At 44.6% G+C, this 14,683-nt stretch overlaps 1 protein-coding gene across 5 annotated transcripts in view; it reads right to left on the minus strand.

Annotated features, from left to right (window-relative positions):
- The window catches only part of MOK (MOK protein kinase), a 62,492-nt gene that overhangs the window by 14,315 nt on the left and 33,494 nt on the right, over positions 1 to 14,683 (minus strand). For 3 of the 5 annotated variants that reach the window (XR_012037256.1, XM_072840008.1, XM_072840007.1), the window contains exons 3-4: positions 12,587 to 12,676; positions 11,032 to 11,102 (exon numbers count right to left, since the gene is read on the minus strand). Coding sequence is in view for 3 of the 5 variants with exons in the window: in XM_072840008.1 (XP_072696109.1) it covers positions 11,032 to 11,102; positions 12,587 to 12,676 (161 nt within the window). In the remaining 2 variants the exon portion in view is untranslated. Of the gene's footprint in view, positions 1 to 3,663; positions 3,708 to 11,031; positions 11,103 to 12,586; positions 12,677 to 14,683 lie in introns of those variants that run through there. The other 2 variants (XM_072840009.1, XM_072840010.1) reach the window with 2 other exon arrangements.

Consider the following 14,683-nt stretch of genomic DNA (forward strand, 5'->3'; position numbering starts at 1 on the left):
TTTGAATAATTCTGTACTTTAAATTCCTATCTGTATAAAGATGAAAAACAAAAATTCTATTCTCCATCATATGTTTTTTTTTTTAAAGATTTTATTTATTTATTCATGAGAGAGAGAGAGAGAAAGAGAGAGAGAGGCAGAGACACAGGCAGAGGGAGAAGCAGGCTCCATGCAGGGAGCCCGATGTGGGACTCGATCCTGGGTCTCCAGGATCACACCCTGGGCTGAATGAAGGCGGCACTAAACCGCTGAGCCACTGGGGCTGCCCTCATATGTGCTTCTGAATGAAGCTTCTGGAGATCTGGTTCTCATCCTGTGACAAGGGCCTCACTGCCCACTGAATTACCTGGCACTCAGGACCCCCCCCTTCCATCTCAACCAGGCTCTCAGGGTCCAGGAGGCACCTGACTCTCCTGGGGGCCTGTGAAGACACAGGATGCTCCCCCACACCCCTAGGCATTTGTGGTTCAGCAGGTCTGCTGTGGGGCCTCAAAAGCTGCCTTATGCACTAATTCCCAGATGCAGCTGTCAGGCCTGGACCCTCACTTTGAGAACCACGCCCACCACATCTTTCTGTATACTGAATGCTCCAGCCAAATTCACCTGTAGATGCTTATGGACACGCCTCCAAAGCTCTCCTGCTTCATACCTGTGCTCATGCTGTTCTGTTGCTAGGAGCACCCTTCCCAGCCATGCCTACACACCCAGATCTTACAGCACAGTCTTGTCAGGACAGTCACCCGAACTTTCACTCAAGAAGATGGGGTCTTGGGATCCCTGGGTGGCGCAGCGGTTTGGCGCCTGCCTTTGGCCCAGGGCGCGATCCTGGAGACCTGGGATCGAGTCCCACGTCGGACTCCCGGTGCATGGAATGGAGCCTGCTTCTCCCTCTGCCTATGTCTCTGCCTCTCTCTCTCTCTGTGTGACTATCATAAATAAAATAAAATAAAATAAAATAAAGAAAAAAACAAGTCTTTAAAAAAAGAAAAAGAAGATGGGGTCTTTTAGGGAAAGTCTAACCCACCCAATCTTCATAATCAGCTAGGGATGCTCTAAAATAGTGATTCCTGGGACACCTCGGTGGCTCAGAGCGTGAGCATGTGCCTTTGGCTCAGGGTGTGATCCCAGGGTTCTGGGATCGAGTCCTGCATTTGGGCTCCCCACAGGGAACCTGTTTCTCCCTCTGCCTGAGTCTCTGCCTCTCTTGTGTCTCTCATTAATAAATAAAATCTTAAAAAATAAAAAGGCCATAATCAAAAGTAAAAAAATAATAATAATGGCGATTCCCATAGGGTGCCTGTGGGGGTAGGGGTTCAGTCAGTTCAACCTCTGACTCTTGAATTCAGCTCAGGCCATGATCTCAGGGTTGTCCCTTTTCCTCTGTTCCTACCCCCACCCATGTGTGTGCTCACACATTTTCTCTCTCTCTCTCAAATAAATCTTTTTTTAAAGATTTATTTATTTATTCATGAGAGACAGAGAGAGAGACAGAGAGAGAGAGAGAAGCAGAAACATAGGCAGAGGGAGAAGCAGGCTCCCTGCAGGGAGCCCAATGTGGGACTTGATTCAGGGACTCCAGGATCACAGCCCGAGCCAAAGGCAACACTCAACCACTGAGCCACCCAGGCATCCCAATAAAATCTTTTTAAAAAGAAAAAGAAAATGGTGATTCCTAGCTCTAAATCCAGACCTAATGAATCACAAAACTAAACATAGGGGCCAGGAATCTGCATTTCTCAGCTGCCCTCTGTCCCCAGCATAAGAGCCCTCTTTGGGTGCTGACCCTTCCTTTCTTCTTTGTTCCCCTCTACCACCCACTAGCCCTGCAGGTAAGGTAACGGCTCCTCCCACCCCTGTACCCCTCCATGAGAACCCCTGCCTACAGAGGGAGCCCCTGAGGGAGTAGGGTGCAGTGTGAACCATGCAGGACTGTGGTCTGAACAATCCGAGTCCACACTCTTGACCAAGAGGTGGTTGGCTATCCATTCTCTACAATGGTCTTTCAAAAACAAGATCCTAACTTTCCAGGCCCGAGACTATCTGGTTCCTAACAGATGCATGTTTTCAAACATCTTGAAACAAATGGAGACAGAATTAAGAAACCACTTGTAAGCTCCTGTGTGAGCCTTCCTAAACGCCAACAGACCATGAACAGCCCTTCCTGGTCTCTTGTAGCAATCCTGATCAAGTTAATTTCTGCAAGCTAATTGTTTTAACCAAATATCCTCATTAAGAAGATTCTAAAGAAAAATGAAATACTTTTCATTTTTGGGAATGGGAAATATCAGAAAGGGAGACAGAACATGAGAGACTCCTAACTCTGGGAAACGAACTAGGGGTGGTAGAAAGGGAGGTGGGTGGGGGGTGAGGGTGACTGGGTGACGGGCACTGAGGGGAGCACTTGATGGGATGAGCACTGGGTGTTACTCTATATGTTGGCAAATTGAACACCAATAAAAAATAAATTAAAAAAAAAGAAAAAAAATAAAATTCTAAAGAACATCATATACGGGGATCCCTGGGTGGCTCCGCAGTTTGGCGCTTGCCTTCGGCCCGAGGCGTGATCCTAGAGTCCCGGGATCAAGTCCCGTGTCCGGCTCCCTGCATGGAGTCTGCCTCTGCCTGTGTCTCTGCCTCTCTCTCTCTCTCTCTCTGTATCCCTAATAAATAAATAAAATCTTAAAAAATAGAATACATACAATATCAATAATGTAAAAAACATTTAATGTGGGATCCCTGGGTGGCGCAGCGGTTTGGCGCCTGCCTTTGGCCCAGGGCGCGATCCTGGAGACCTGGGATCGAATCCCACATCGGGCTCCCGGTGCTTGGAGCCTGCTTCTCCCTCTGCCTGTGTCTCTGCCTCTCTCTTTCTCTCCGTGTGACTATCATGAATAAATAAATTTAAAAAGAAAAAAAAAAAAGTTTAATGTAAAAACACAATAATAAACCGTGGCATTTGTTGCTGGTGCTAACTGAAGGAGCGTGGAGTCTGCAGTGTAACAGAATTTCTGGCACACACCCCTTCCAACAAGAGACCCCACTGGCAGGCCCATGCCCAGCTCTCCCAGTCAGGCTTGGAGCCCATACTGGGGTCCACCATGGCACAGGCAAATGGTCTACCATATACACCTCGGTCCAGAGGCTGTGCCTGTGGCACCAGGCACGTACACACCTGCCACAGCATCTTTCAAAGGAGAAGTCTGCATTATGACACATGGATCTGAGGTTAGAGACTCTGATCTGCAGGGGATAGCAGGCGGGATGTCAGCCTCAAGTGGAGCCTGAACAATCTCCCACCTCCCTCCCTTATCAACCATGGCAAAACTCGAGGACAGGTCCTCCAGTTCTGCTCTACGAAGCCAGCTCATCTTCAGCAAATGCCAGACCTTCTGTGAAATTCCACTTCCTCACGTCCACAACGGAGGCGAGCACACAGGATGGGGAAGACCAGATGCAGCCATGCAGAGCGAGCACACCAAGCAGTGTTAACATGATATTAATGATGACAGCGATCAGTGTTTACTGCAGACTGTGCAAGTGGCCACTGCTCTAAACATGGCACATATTTTATTTTCTCCTCACAATCATCAGAAGAGTTAGAAACTAGGATCACTCTCATGTCACAGACAAGGAGCAAGGCTCAGGGGCCTGACCCAGACCTACCATCATTAAACACGCAGGACAGGGGAGATGTGTGCTGCACCCACACAGCCAGACTGGAGCCACACTTCCCATGGTGGCATCGGCTACGAAGAAAATTCCAGCAACAAAAATGTTACATCCCTCACACCTTGTCTGAATGGGACAGAGACCTATCACGTAAGGAAAACAAGACATCGATCACTGTCAAAATGTTTCCAGGAAGTGCTAGGAATGCCAAAATACATTTTATTTCACTTCCACTTTCCTTTTATATACACACGAAAGTGATCTGGGGCCGAGGGGTGGGGGCTGTCTAAATGGATCCAAAGAGCTCTTCTAGTAAGGATAGAAGTAAAATTGCTAAGTAGATAAGAAAGCTATGTGTCACAGCCAACTGGCAACATTTCCTCTTTTGTTAGTACATAAAAATGCTCCTTCTCACAATCAGTGGGTCAGACTGATGAAATACAAAAATATAATTGAGTTGATCTGACAAGTAATGTTAGGCGAAAGAGTTATGTCGCAGGTAATAAGACACACTGCCTAAGCTATTCATGGAAATAAACTATAATGCTATGTTTATAGTCAAACCAAACCTATTTTGCTTTTTCCTACTTGGTTCATTCCCCAATGTCATGGATTTATTTCAGGGTGCCTGCCCCATGCACAGCCTCTAAAAGGTATAACCCTAAGGGGACATGGCCAGCCCACTGGACCCGCAACAGCCAGCACTCTGGCAGGGGACTAGTGACCAGGATTTCTAGGCCTGGCCCATCTGCTGCCAGTGGAGGGTTCCCAGGGTCTCAGTGGCCACGTCTACCAAGAGAAGAGGAGAGGGATGGGACCACGTGGCTCTGAGGTGGTCAGTGGTGGCCTTGACAGCCTGAGCTTTCCTGCTTCCACCTCCCAAGAGGCCTGACTGAGTGTCCCACAAGAGCTCTGAAGCTTTACAATAAACTCCCTCTTTCATATGTGAACTAGCTGAATGGCATGTGCTCCTTGCAATAAAATCGATCTACGACACTCAGTAGCTATAAACATTATCCAAGTGGACAACTAACACCATCCCACCCAGGGGACAGTGCCGGGCACTCAACAGGACACCAGTGATAGAGTCAACAAGGCCGCACTGCCGGAGAGCAAAAGGCCCAGCGGACAGAGTGCAAACAGTAAAGAAGCTGAGACATGGAAGGCCTCGTGTGGGTGGAAAGGAAACAAGAAAGAGATGCAATGGAGAAGGGAAGGTGAGTGAGGGGGCAAGCACCAAGGCTCTAAAGCAGGCGCCCGAGGGAACCCTGGGTGGCGCAGCGGTTTAGCGCCTGCCTTTGGCCCAGGGCGCGATCCTGGAGACCCGGGATCGAATCCCACGTCAGGCTCCCGGTGCATGGAGCCTGCTTCTCCCTCTGCCTATGTCTCTGCCTCTCTCTCTCTCTCTCTGTGTGACTATCATAAATAAATAAAAAAAAATTAAAAAAAAAAAAAAAGCAGGCGCCCGAGGTTTGGGGGCAGAGTGAACTAGCAACTCACAAAAGCAATTTAACTTGGAACAGTTCAAAACAAAACAAAACAAAGCAAAACAGAATCAGATACGAGTTAAGATAACAGATGCCTGTAGGGGCACCTGGCTCATGTGGAAGAAGGTGCGACTCTTGATCTTGGGGTCTTAAGTTTGAGCCCCACATTGCTGTCAGATTATATAAATAAATAAAACCTTAAAAAATAAAACAATAGATGCCTCTATAATCAGGTTCTTATCTTCATCAGTTTTTCCTTATAAACTCCAGGACAGCCTTTCCTGCTACAGGTGGCAGATGCCCAGTGTCACATGCACAATGCACCCATGTAAACAAACCAGGATTGCTATGGTGAGGCTGGTGCCCAGGCATGCCATCTACTTACTCCCTTCCATGGAAACTCTTCCTCAGTGTCAGGCAAAATACCTTCACCATCTTTTTGCTGGTCTCCCTACCACCATTCTTGCCCTCACGGCTCACAATGCAGACCCATTCCAACCTCGCAGGCCAGGTGTGAAAGCTCAAAGCCAGGTCCTTCAGGTTGCTTGTAGCTCGGAGCTCCATGTATGATTGGGTTCTGCCTAAGTCAGACTACTTGAGAAAGAGGATTCAGGCCCGCATTATGGGGCAGACAAGAGGAGGGAGAGCATTCAGTGTGAGTGCAGATGCTGGTGGAGGCAGCTTCCTGACTCTGGCAAAGGCTGCCTGGTTCTAGAGCTGGTGGCTGCCATAGCAACTTCTTCACTTTGAGCATCCTGTCTGTGCAGAGGCAGCAGCCTCCTTGGCAGCCCAATTCTGCAGAATCATTTTCAGTAGTTGCTTCCTGGGTGCCACACCCAGAGTGTCTCTTCAGCCCACCCAGTAACTCTGTAAAATCATCCATATCACTTAAGTCCCCTGGGGTTACACTGGCAAGAATAGATCTGTTGTCTATTCATTCGTTAAACAGAAATATCGTGGGCAGCCCGGGTGGCTCAGTGGTTTAGCGTCTGCCTTCAGCCCAGGGCCTGATCCTGGAGACCCCGGATCGGGTCCAACGTCGGGCTCCCTGCATGGAGCCTGCTTCTCCCTCTGCCTGTGTCTCTGCCTCTCTTTCTCTCTCTGTGTGTCTCTCATGAATAAATAAATAAAATCTTAAAAAAAAAAAAAACAGAAATATCCTTCTAAAAAGCGTAGTCCATGAACTGATACTGGTCTAGGGGCTGTTTAAGATTTTTTTAAAGATTTTATTTATTTATTCATGAGAGAGAGAGGGAAGAGAGAGAGAGAGAGACAGGCAGAGACACAGGCAGGAGAAGCAGGCTCCATGCCGGGAGCCCGACGTGGGACTCGATCCCGGGACTCCAGGATCATGCCCTGGGCCAAAGGCAGGCACTAAATCGCTAAGCCACCCAGGGATCCCCAAGATCTTTTTATTTATGAGAGAGAGACAGACAGGCAGAGAGAGAGAGAATGTATGTGTAAGAGCAGGGGTGAGAGGCAAAGGGAGAGGGAGAAGCAGACTCTGCTGAGCAGGGAGCCTGATGCAGGGCTTGATCCCAGGACCCTGAGATTATGACCAAAGCTGAAGGCAGATGCTTCACCAATTGAGCCACCCAGGTGCCCCTGCTTGTTACTGGTTTAAGAGGAGATGACAAAACAAGAGTGACTAAGGAACTCTTATGGCAACTCAACATCGCTGCAACCCCCAAGCACATAATCATTTTTCCAGTAATTAGTTTTTACATATTTTACAAAAGTCCTGGTCCACAACTGATTAGAAAGAAAAATGAACAAACAAAAAACTGGTCTTCCACTATAGTTTTAGAAACACTGGTCTAAACACCAACCAAAAGATGCTTTTCCTCTGCTTTAAAAGCCACTAATGCTTCCCATTGAACTCTAAATAACCGGACTTCTTACCCTGGCCCTACCTGTCCTACTGCCCCCTGCCCACCTCATTTCCTATAACTGTCTTCCTCATGTTCCAGCGACACTGGCCTCTTAACCTCACAGTGGCCTCAGGACCTTTGCACTAGCTGTCTCTGTCTGGATTAGTTCATCCCCTTCACTCTGACATGTGGCCTGTTTTATTTACTCATAACACTTATCCCCCTCTTGAACTATTTCTTGATCATTTCTTCACTTGTTCAGCATCTCTCTCTCTCTTCCTCAGAGTGTGAACCCATGTGGGTGGGACTATGTCCGCCATGTCCCCCACTGTGCCCACCTGCAGAGCAGCGCCTGGCATGTAGCAGTAAGACATCCTTTCCTGCATTTGCCTACATCTGCCACTCTTCCAGATGAAGACCACAATCATCTCTGCCTCATCTGACACCTACTGGACAAAGAGAAAATAACCCCAAGCAATTCATTTTCTCTAATGATTGACTTTCATATAGTTTCTCTCTTCAACAGACTCTACACTCTTTATCGAAAAAAGCATCTCCTGGGGCACCTAGGTGGCTCAGTTGGTTAAGTGTCTGCCTTTGGCTCAGGTCATGATCCCGGGGTCCTGGGATTGAGCCCCACAGCGGGCTCCCTGCTCGGCGAGGAGTCGGCTTCTCCCTCTCCCTCTGCCGGCTGTTCCCCCTGCTTGTGCTGTCAAATAAATAAAAATCTTCAAAAAAAAAAAACCCCACAAAGAAGCATCTTCTATTCTTCCCCTCTACTTTCACCAGACCTTGCCCACTGGTGTGCATGTAAGTGGGCAGCTCAATGATGACAGTGTGATCATCCACTCATGCCATTAACTGGCTCTTCGATACCTGACTGTGCTACTCAATATTCTAACCATCTGAGAGTAGTCATTTAAGTAAAATGAACTGTCATTCTAATAGGAAAAGCTTTAGTGATTGATCAGTTTTCAATTAAGTCAATGTTGTCATCAATAAGCACAGATAATGAGGAGGTGCCTATGCACTAGAGGCACTGAGCGGGGGCTGTGGGGGCCAAGGTAGTGGGTACAGCGGGAAAGTTAATGCTTCAGTCAGACTGGAGTGTAAGTTCTGGTTCTGCTATTTATTAACAACTTCACCTTGGGTCATCACTTAATCCTTGAAGCCTTGATTTCCTCATCTGTAAAACAGAGATAATGATGATGATCATTATCTGCACTGTGGGACGTCAAGCACTGTGGGAGCCAAGAGGCTGTATGTGTGATGGTTAAGAACAGGCACTCTGGAAGAGGCTGTCCAAGCCCAAAACCCACATCCACCATTTACTAGGTACATAACCTTGGACAAGTTATTTATCTCTCTATCCCTCCATTTCTCCATCTTTAAAATGGGGAAAATAACAGTGTCTGCTTGAATGGCTGCTGTGAAGGTAAAATGAGTTAATTCCTAGAAAGTGCTAAGAAGAGCACTTGACAGGTGGTCAGCATCCACTAACTGTTTGTTGGCTGTTACAGTGATCACCGTGTTTCATCAATTCTCAGAAGATTTTTTTCCCTCACACTTTAACAACTCTGAAATCATGACACAATATTTAATGTCTTACAATGACTACCGGTCATCTTCCCCATGTTTTAACATCTCTAAAACTATCGTGCCTCTGACAGCATCTTAGGCTCTGTGCACTGAGCCCAGCACTGGCCTATGAGAGGTTCTCAACATTTATGTGATGAGTCAATGTCTGTTGATCTACAATATAACATTTTATTTTATTTTTTTAAGTAGGCTCCACACCCACATGGAGCCCAACAAGGGGCTCAAACACATGACCCTGAGATCCAGACTTCAGCTGAGATCAAGAGTTAGATGCTCAACCAACTGAGCCATGCAGGGGCCCCATAACATTCCATTTTCTATAATCTCTCTCTGTAGACAAATACTGAAAGAAATGAATTTCTCCAATTATACAATTCCCTTACTACTGGAAAAGATATTTATTTCTAAACAAAGATTTCTCAAATGTCTAAACACATAGAAACTTGCTGGAAATTACTACCCCCTTCCCCCTAAGTTTTGAAATTTCACACTCTAGGAAGCAACAATCAGAAATCTAATATAAGACACATCTCACACACTAAATAAAGGAAGTGATTATGTAGGTACATTAAAAAGCAAAATATTGGCTCACTGATAAAAAAATTATAAATGAAGTAATATAAGGTTTGGTGGTTGTCTCTCTAGATCGTATTTGGGGCCCTGTCCTGATCCTCTGATGGACAGATAGGACCAAAGGGCACAATTTGTGTCAGACAGAATGTATGAGAAAATGAAACCATGGAGCAACACCTCATTTATCCAGACTATTTGGAATAGATGCTTAAGAAGGGAAATTTCCAGATCAATAAGGCTTACTCCTTGAATATAAAACTCTTTTCTACTGCAATCATTTTAGGCAGGAATCTTTTTAAAACATTTGCTTTCTTTACTTTCCTACTTTCCATCATGCTGCTGACATGGTATGCTTACCACCATGCATCATGCGATCATGCGGGTGTGCGTTCTCTAGCCCATCCTGGGGGACCTGGGATCTCTCAGCTGTCTGCCCAGGCTGCTCTTGTTTGTGGTGGCTTTGTTGTCGTTTCCTTGTTTTATATTTTCAGTTTCCTCGCCCACTGTGGGATTGTCACCTTCACTTTCTATTACTGCTGATGGGCTAAATTCTAGAAGCTCTTGTTTTTAATAGGTTTTAAACCAAGAAACCTGATAACTAACTTGTTAGAACTAGACTTAAAACACAAACAGATCCCAGAGTGATGGGCTTACCTATGAATAAAAGCACAAGGTTTGTAACATAAATATCATATATGCCCAGATATAAGGCAATCTCCTATTTTCTCAAAAAATGTCCTAAAGTTTTTAGATCCAAAAGTTTTTCATCAACTTTTATGGATGTAGAAAAATTTGCCTATCTTTGCTTTTATTAGTAATTTACTAAAGCATACATTTCAAATCACATATAAAATATACTAATTTGATCATTTTTTCCACTTTCCCACTTCATAATAATTTTATTTGAGCTCTTCATGTGCATCTTCAGCATCAGTGTCTTCATCACAGAATAGCTTCTTGGTCTTAAAAAATGTTACATAGCGCACCTTCTTCGGTTTGGCCTAAATTGTTCCAGAAAATAGAATGCAGTGGTTTTTAAATCCACTACGCAGCTGCCACTAAAATTCTATTCCAAGCCATAAATAGTCACTCACAGAACATGAAGCAGTTGATTTGTTTTCATCTGTCCGATAAGCACAATGTGACCTGTAAAATACCACACTTCCTGTGCCGCTTCTCAGCGACGTCTCCGAGGCTCATTTGTCCTGACATCTAACACAACTGTGCAGTCAGACCCCCAGGGATATTCGCTAAATGTGGGCCAACCATCTGCCTTCTTCTCTCTAGTTTCCTTCAGGTGACCTCTATAAGCCTCCAGAACCAGCTCAGGCGCATGTACTTTCCCAAACAGTGCTTTATTGTTCAAAAGAAAGTAAATAAGTGAGCACCCTGTGCCCGGGAGAGAGACTGTGTAAGGATCCAAATAGAAGGAGGTCTTCTCTCATCTGAGGGATGATGTCTGGGGGCAAGCCTTGCCTTATTTTGAGGCACAGAACAGAATGCTGAACAGCAGCAGTCAGAAGAGGGAACCCTGGAGTGGCACAGCGCCCCCTGCAGGGAGCCGCGGTGAGGAAGGGCTGTCGGGGAGCCATCCTCATCCACATCACTGGCCAGCCTGAAGGCACATGGCTTTACTTTTCTCAAGGGCAGCCCTATTCTGAGTAGATGAGAATGCCAGAAAAAGATCTCCCAAGAGGGAAGTAGTTCAGTACTGTATGTTACTATATGTGACTACTGCACTCTGGTGACTAATAATTTTGAGAACCAGAACAAAGTATGTGCACTACAAGCTTTGAAAGATCTTAGATTAGCTTGCAAATTATTCTACGTACCTTGTATTAGCTCATAAATATTCATGTCCATAAGTTCACATATTAGTGCAAGAGAACCAGATTTTCTGTCACTGAAGAAGAAAGCAGGTTTGTAAAAATGTTTTTTCTTATCTTGATCAGAAAATATAATCAAATATTTAATTCATTTGTAAATATTTCTGGTAGACATAAAGCACTGCCACATCAAAGACTTTACTGACTGAAAGAGAGCTTGTGATTTTTCAATCAATACTTCAGGTAAAATTAACTTAATAGTAAAACCTTAACTTTAAGCAAAAATTCTAAACAATTCTCTTTTTAATGAGATGTGTCTTAAACATATAAAATTAACTCCCAGCAGAAAGAAGAAATGAGGTTGAGGAGTTGGCTAAGCAAAAAAGAGGAAAAAGATCAATTCATGCTCTGTGACTACAAATTTATTTTTAATTTACCTAAATTCCTTCCATGTCATTGGAATAAATTATAATGAGGTGACAAAATCCACAAAGCAGTCAGGGGAAAAGGGAGGAAGACCGGTCACGTGATGCCGGTGTGGCATCCAGGCCTTACACACACTAGGGATGGAGGCCCCTGGCCAAGCTGCCAGCATCTGAGTTCAGACAGCTCTGAGGGATCCTGAGCCCCAGGAGGGGAAAGCGTGTCACTGCAGACCCTACTCAGGGCACCTCTGGCGGGGCTATCAGGAGACCCACACGCAATCCCAGGCAGAAATGCCTGTGAAGTGTGCACGAAGCACCATCCCCATGGTGACTGCTGCACCTCGCAGTCTCTGGACCTGGCCCACACTGACCGCTCAGAACACTGCAGGCCAGGAGGCCACACAGCTATGATGAGACATTTCACTTTGAGTTTAAGACGGCTCAATCCTCTAATTAAAATCAATCGCACTTTCATTGTCAGACACCTGGCTGGTTTAAAAGCAGCCTGGAAAGCCACAGAGAGACTTTAAATGGTGTGCACCTTCTCAGGGCCCACAGAAGGGCAGGGCCCAGGACCCTGGGTCCGAGTTCCTGGCTCAGGGTCCAGAAGTATGGTGCAGAATTGCCAACACCTAGGGATGAGCTGTGCTCTGCCTTCTTGATTGATAGGTAAGCTTTAGGGAAACTATTCTTAGAACTAGAACAGAGATGAAAAGTCCCCTGAATTGCATCAACCATAGTAAGGTAGGAGGTCTCACTGCCTGAGACTGTGCAGACGTGGCAACTGGCAGGGACAAAGCAAGTACAGTCCCTGACACATGACAACAGTACTTTCCCATTAGGCCTCAGATGCACAGGCCACTGTCTACAAAGAAGCCTCACGGACCTACAGCAGAGGAACCATTTGAATTTTGTATGCTTTTATAATACGAAGTCACCTAAACGAAGGCATTTCCACAGCAGGAATCAGTTATACATTTGTCCAAGTAAAGAAATATGTGACAAGATAAAATGAAAATCATTACTCCCTGAGCTACAAGACAAGTATTTTAAATGTCTACCATGGTTTTATTTCTTAAAAAGACTTAATCATGTAATCAAATTGAGATAATTTGTAAAGCCCCAAATATACTTACAAAACCACTTCATGCAACGTAAGAATGTTTGGGTGTGGATTCAGGCGCCTCAGTGCTTGTATCTCCCGCAGATTGTTCACTTGCTCAATACTATTGTGTAGGTAAAAATAAATAATTTATAATTTAAGTCAACTTTCAATTAGGGTTAGTCAATCATTATTTATTACCCATGGTCACAACTGAAAAACTCACAAATATTTCAAGCAAGTTAATCAGCTTATATTTTTCCCGACAGCAGTTAAAATTCAACACGTCTCAATCTGCATTATCTGATAAAAACCAAGGTTCTTATAGCTTTGGACATACATTCAAATTTTCCCCATCTAAACTCCTGAAAGAGGGATCCCTGGGTGGCGCAGCGGTTTGGCGCCTGCCTTTGGCCCAGGGCGCGATCCTGGAGACCCGGGATCGAATCCCATATCGGGCTCCCGATGCATGGAGCCTGCTTCTCCCTCTGCCTGTGTCTCTGCCTCTCTCTCTCTCTCTGTGACTATCATAAGTAAATAAATAAAAATTAAAAAAAAAAAAAAAAAAAAAAAAAAAAAAAAAAAAAAAAAAAAAAAATAAACTCCTGAAAGAATACCTTGGTGGTTTCTTTGATAATTAATAAACATAGGAACATATAAAATTCCTTATTACTAACCAGCTGAGCAACATGAATACCACCTGAAGTACACATTTCAGACTTCCATGAGCAGACAGGGGAGTTGAATAAAGATACCAATCAGACAAAAGGAAGAGGAAAAAAAAAAGATCAAGTGGAACATTCTTTTGGGGGCACTTAGGCAACTGATTATAGAGCATCTTTCAATCACCTTTCCTGGGGTCTGCACTGGAAGAGACGACCAAGGCTCTTCTCCAAGGTCCCACACCTTGAGGGGAGCCCACTGACTCAGGACTAGGTTGCTGAAGACCCCACCTCTACCTGATGCCTGTCATGCCCCTACTTGTGGCATGCTGTAGGTCAGTGGGAAGGACCACTGGGAAGGACCTAGCCCCTCAGGGGAAATCTGACAATTTCTGGAAACATTTTTAGCTGTCACAGGTTCTGTAACATGCTGTTCCATACTGGCATTCAGCGGTAGCAGCCAGGAAGGATGCTAAATATCCTACAAGGCACAGGACAGGCCCCACAACAAATAATAATCTGGGCCCAAACGTCAATAGTGCCAACGTGAGAAACCCTGCTCTAGGTGGAAAGAGCAAGAAACCAATGGAGCTAGTGACAGTTCTGATTTTATAATACTCCGTATGAAAAAAATTAGTTTTTAGAACTGGATAGTCAAACAGTGAGACAAACAACCATCCACTCTTCTCATCTTTAATATGAAAACCAGTTATCATACCCTAAAACATATTCTGCTTATTGCAGACATAATTCTTTTATGCCTCCACAAACATTTCACTCAGAAATAATTAACTAATATATTTAGAAAGGTATTTTCATCTAAGCGCCACAAACCTTTGTTCAAATAACAATATTTTATTTTAATAAAATACAAATAACCTCTGTTCTTTTAAAAATCATGAAAATAGGGCAGCCTGGGTGGCACAGCGGTTTAGTGCCTGCCTTCCGCCCAGGGCGTGATCCTGCAGTCCAGGGATCGAGTCCCACATCAGGCTCCCTGCATGGAGCCTGCTTCTCCCTCTGCCTGTGTCTCTGCCCCACCCCCTCTCTGTGTCTCTCATTAATAAATAAATAAAAAATCTTTTATAAATAAATAAATAAATAAATATCACGAAAATAATCTAAAAAACTGGAATTAACCAATCTTCTGTGTCTTGGAGCTGCTTCAAATTTTGTGGTCAGGTGATATCCAGGGTTTTATTTGTTTTCACTATCCTGTTGGAGACAGAAACAATCCTGGAATTGAACACAGTGGAGTGCAGGCAACCTTTGCTCCAAAAAGAAACAATGATATCTACCATAAATGGATTTTTTCCTACAACCAGAAAAAACTATAATTATACCAGGTCCAAGTCTAAAAAATAAAAAACATTAAATTATACAATTTCAACATTTCATCGGAAGTGGGTTGTTTGTTTTTTTTTTTTAAGATTTATTTTAGAGAGAAAGGGAGAGAGTATACATGAGTG

Source organism: Canis lupus, chromosome 9 (genome assembly GCF_048164855.1).
Source record: "Canis lupus baileyi chromosome 9, mCanLup2.hap1, whole genome shotgun sequence".
In the NCBI taxonomy this organism is placed as follows: domain Eukaryota; kingdom Metazoa; phylum Chordata; class Mammalia; order Carnivora; family Canidae; genus Canis; species Canis lupus.